Source organism: Cyprinodon variegatus, unplaced genomic scaffold, assembly GCF_000732505.1.
Source record: "Cyprinodon variegatus isolate N-32 unplaced genomic scaffold, C_variegatus-1.0 Scaffold1115, whole genome shotgun sequence".
Classification (NCBI taxonomy): domain Eukaryota; kingdom Metazoa; phylum Chordata; class Actinopteri; order Cyprinodontiformes; family Cyprinodontidae; genus Cyprinodon; species Cyprinodon variegatus.
The window spans coordinates 172,260-176,973 of record NW_015151568.1 but is presented as its reverse complement, the minus strand read 5'-3'; the positions used below and the strand labels follow the sequence as shown (position 1 = coordinate 176,973).

Genomic DNA, 4,714 nt, shown 5'->3' with positions numbered 1-4,714 from the left:
TGGTGGTCTTAAATGGCAATATATCAGAATATGAAGATATTGGGATATTTTAATGGATCAATATTTTTTCCCTCGTCTTTAGAAGTTTTTAAGTCTGTAAAAAAGAAGTTTTTGAGGAAGAAGAAGAAGTAGTATTTTTTTTATTTTATTTTTTTAGACTTTAGAAACTCAGAAGCTGATCAAATATCGGGTTAAATATCGGTGGGGTGGCCGATGTCCGATATTCAGTTTTCGATAGGGGGCCGATTATATCGTGCATCCCTAATTAAAACCACCAGAACTGAAGGTTTAAACGTTCTTCATGTCTGTATTTGGTACAAACGGTAGCATTCAGACCACTTCACAGAGCCATCTACTAAATATTGATTATTATATCTATAAAATATATTAGAGTTGGTGACGGCTAATCACAAAGAATCAGGATGCACCAGTCGGGCTAATACCGATATCTGGTTTCCTCCCACGAATTCAGGCTTAAAAAACTTAAAAATAGACGACTATTCAATGGGATCTTTTATGGTGGTGGGAGGGATAAACATGATGGAAAATATGGAAGCAAATCGTTACCATGTTTCAAATGAAAAAGCATTTTTAGAATTTTTATTTTCTGAGATTAATCAATCATCCTGTTTGCATTTTCTTCTTTAAGACTGTTCATCCTTTTACTTAATTAAAATGAAAAAGAAAAAGACATTTGAGATTTATTTTTTTAAATGTACCCCTACAAATACATACCAAAATTCTATTTGAAATGTAAAATTTGAAAATGAAAAAGCATTTCAAGAAATGTTTTTTCAATTTAAGAATGTGGCTGCATTATATGGCTCATAAATTAAATTAGGAATCAATAATCCTGTTTGCATTTTCACTTCTTTTTTTAAACTGTTCATCCTTTTACTTAATTAAAATTAAAAAGAAAAAGACATTTGAGCCGCTGTTCCTCAGGTCAGCAAGGACCTGAGGAACAGCGGCTGCTGACGTCGCTCTGCTGCGCCCGCCGCTCAGAATGCTTTTTCGTTTTCGAGGTATGGACAGTACTTTGCAGGCAGACCATGAAAACGAAAAAGCAATGTCTGCTGTGTTTGCTCTTTGATTATGGCGTAAAATGTGCAGTCTTAAAGAAGGAAATACAAATGCTAATAGGATGATTGATTACTAATTTAATTTATGAGTCAAATAATGCAACAACATTCTTAAAATGAAAAGAAAATTCTGGAAATCCTTTTTTATTTTCATATTTTACATTTTAAATTGAATTTTGGTATGTATTTGCTGGGGTGCATTTTGAAAAATAAATCTCAAATGTCTTTTTCTTTTTCATTTTAATTAAATAAAAGGATGAGCAATGTTAAAGAAGAAAATTAAAATGCAAATATGATTATTGACTAATTTCATTTATGGGTCATATAATGCAGCCATATTCTTAAAATGAAAAGAAAATTCTGAAAATGCTTTTTCATTTTAAATATGGTAACGATTTGCTTCCATAGCACAAAAGGATGGATGGAGAGTTTTGAATCCAAGATAATTTTAAGGATATTCTGATTGATGAAAAGAAAGAAAATCTGTTTTTTTTTTCTGCATTTGACCTGCAGATAATCGGAGTCAATCAAAGGGAAACTATTTATAATGCAGTTATATCGTCTTTTTTTTTATTACAGTCAGTGTTACACAGTTTAACACAAGTATAGTAAAATAAGTAAATCTACAGTAAGTTGGTAGGAAATAAAACATTGGGGGGGGTCCTATTCAGATATAACTGGATGAACACTTTTTATCATAGAAAATTATAAACCATTTCTCTGGGATCTAAAGGAAATTTCCAGGAAGTTTGTTTGATGCATTAAGGAGTAAAGTTGTGGATGTTTAGGATGTTCAGAGGAGGATATTTTTCATTTGTTTTATAAACGCACTCTTAAATAGTTTATTAGTATGAATGAATCTGTTATGTATATTTGATATGATATAGATTGTATGTGAGAGAATTAATCCTTTATCCCTCTGTGCCGTTTTAATTTCTACAGCAAGATGTTGAGAAGTTTACAGACATCGAAAAGCTCTACCTCTACCTTAAGTTGCCTTCTGGTCCCAGCAGTGGCAATGATAAAAGGTGAGAAACTCGACAAATTCCCAGTTTGAACCCTTTTCCCTCTATTAATTACTCACTCACAGACGGACGGACGGACGTCTGTGTGAATCTCTGAGGACTCAGAGTCCTCCGGCTAGAATGAAGCGTAAAAAGCAAGTTTAAGGATTTTATTTCCAGTTTAGCCACGTTTTTTTTTTCTGTGATTTTTTTTCTTTTAAATGCAGATTTCTGCATCATTTCTGTCCTGTTTTAATGATCCTCATGAACCGAAACACTGAAACATATCTAGATTCCTGCTCTATACCTAGCTGTCTGTGTGTCATTTGTTTCCCCATATCTATTCATCACCCCGACCCCCAAATTCTGCCCATTTGGACTGGGAATGAGAGGGGGTCCTCTACTGCTGGATTATGGTATTACAGTTTCTGTATTTGCAAGAAAAAAAATGTCGCAAAGCAGTCCAGGACTCTTCCCGCTCACCACATCTCTTCTTTCCTACGTCCCCCTTTTCCAGCGATCAGAGTTCCATGTCGTCGAGCCGTACTCAACAGATGTATGCATTCAACTGGATACGCAATCACCTAGAAGAGCACCCGGAGACGTCCCTCCCCAAGCAAGAGGTTTACGACGAATATAAGTGAGTAAGGAGGAGATATGCAGACAATAAGAAAGTATGTTATGTATAAAAATGTGATGCTGACTGTGGTGTCGTCCAGGAGCTATTGTGACAATCTCGGCTACAATCCACTGAGTGCAGCAGACTTTGGGAAGATCATGAAGAATGTCTTTCCTAACATGAAGGCACGTCGTCTGGGCATGAGGGGAAAATCCAAATATCCTTACAGTGAGGGACTGTTTGCAGAAGGGGATGGAATGATGATCTGATTTCTGTTTACAGATTTCATGAAGGCTCAAACTGCCTCACAGAATGAAGCAGATGTTTAGTAGCTGCGTCCACCTCTGTTCGCAATCAGTTTAACCCTCTCAGGCTCAAATTAAGTTGTAGTTGCAGGAAAAATCTGATATTTGGAGAAAATTATCATATAGACTTTTTTTTTGAGAGAGAGACCTTCACATGCAATGAATTCTGGGATGTTGCAGATTTGCAACAGTGGCCTGGAGTGATAAATTAACACTGAAGACTGACTCTGATATGAACGTTAACTTTATTAAAGGGCTGATGGTTGAGAACGGGGACGCTGGGCTGATGTGAGCCTCTGAATCGTTTTCCAGTTATTTCCATCCTAGTTTGAAGCCTTAACTCCGTCGCACATACTGTTACAGCGGGTTAAGAAAGAAAGCTTTTGTTCACATGCCATCCTTACCCAACCTGGATCTGCAGAAGTCTGGCGACGGGGTGAGTCAAAGCTTATTTCTCTCCATCAGGCTGTTTAAAGCCGCTTTGAGGTTTTTGAACCGCTTCTGTTTGAACAGTGCGAGCTGATGGAGCCCAGCGGCCAGTCGCCCAGCGCCGAGGATGAGATGAGGTCTGCGGCCTGCGGACTGGTGTGTGAGTGGGCTCAGAAGGTGCTGAGTCGTCAGTTTGACAGCGTGGAGGACCTGGCTCGCTTCCTGCTCAACAGTCACTACATCGGTACCAAGTCCATGGCTGCGCTCACTGTTATGACTGGAACCCCCACAGGTAGAACAGCGTCTGTGATGGGAGCTGGTTCTGTACTGGCCTCTTTATTTCTTATTCATTTTACTGTGATTATCAGGTTTTGCTTCATCAACAGTGAGATTAAACCTTCGATTAGGTTTATTTTTGTAGAAAAGTTGTGACTCTTGCAAACCTCCATCTAAAGTCGTCCTTTTTTAGAAATTTACTCAGCAGGTTTTCTGGTAGCTATGACTGAAACGATCCATTAATTGTATAGTTATATATAATTATATAGATTATTGAAATAATCCTCCACTATTTTAATAATCGATTAATCATTAACTGAATTGTAGAGGCCGTAAAAACTGCCTTTAGCTGACAGAGCGACCTACTTAGAGCAATATATAAACATTTTGCATTTAAGATAAAAATAAATAAATAATTCTGTCTGTCCATCTGCTCTATCCAGAACCACTCAAGTGGAAAAAATTTAGTTTCACCTGGTTGTTTAATTAAAATTTCTTCTTTAAAGTATCTTTGGCTACCCAATTATTAATAAAAAAAATTATAATCGACTGATTGATCGATTTGCAAAATAATCGTTTAAGAGCCAGAGTTTAATAATCGTTTCGGTCCTACTTTTGGCTTCGGTATCTCTTCCTGGGGGCCCCTGTCACACCTTGCTGATTCAGCGAGCCTATGCCCGACGTCCCAGGATCTCCTAAATCGCCGGCATACGCTGAACTTTCTATGGAGTTTTTTTCCATTTTGGGCGTATTCATAGAGTATTCATAACGAGTCCAGAACTAATGTCCAACGACAGCCTAACTTCTGCATAAAGCACGGCAGCATAATGCCCAGGAAATGATGCACAACAGTTAAAGCTGCTTCCCTCGGGTGCAGAGCAGCGATTCACCCGGAGACGCCGGGCCTGCAGAAAAAAGATACTGGTATAGAGGTATTAAGCTGTTTACTGCCCGCCAAGAAATAGAGAGAGAAAGAAAGATAGAAAGAAGGAAAGACAG

The 4,714-nt window shown here is 37.8% G+C and overlaps 1 protein-coding gene across 4 annotated transcripts in view; it reads left to right on the top strand.

The window, feature by feature from the left end:
* The window catches only part of LOC107101577 (DNA-binding protein RFX7-like), a 21,901-nt gene that overhangs the window by 8,706 nt on the left and 8,481 nt on the right, over positions 1-4,714 (top strand). Inside the window, exons 3-8 of one of the 4 annotated variants that reach the window (XM_015400531.1) lie at positions 2,025-2,110; positions 2,416-2,502; positions 2,604-2,726; positions 2,806-2,922; positions 3,362-3,446; positions 3,524-3,731. In XM_015400531.1, the coding sequence (XP_015256017.1) occupies positions 2,025-2,110; positions 2,416-2,502; positions 2,604-2,726; positions 2,806-2,922; positions 3,362-3,446; positions 3,524-3,731 (706 nt within the window). The remainder of the gene's footprint in view (positions 1-2,024; positions 2,111-2,415; positions 2,503-2,603; positions 2,727-2,805; positions 2,923-3,361; positions 3,447-3,523; positions 3,732-4,714) is intronic. The other 3 variants (XM_015400533.1, XM_015400532.1, XM_015400534.1) reach the window with 3 other exon arrangements.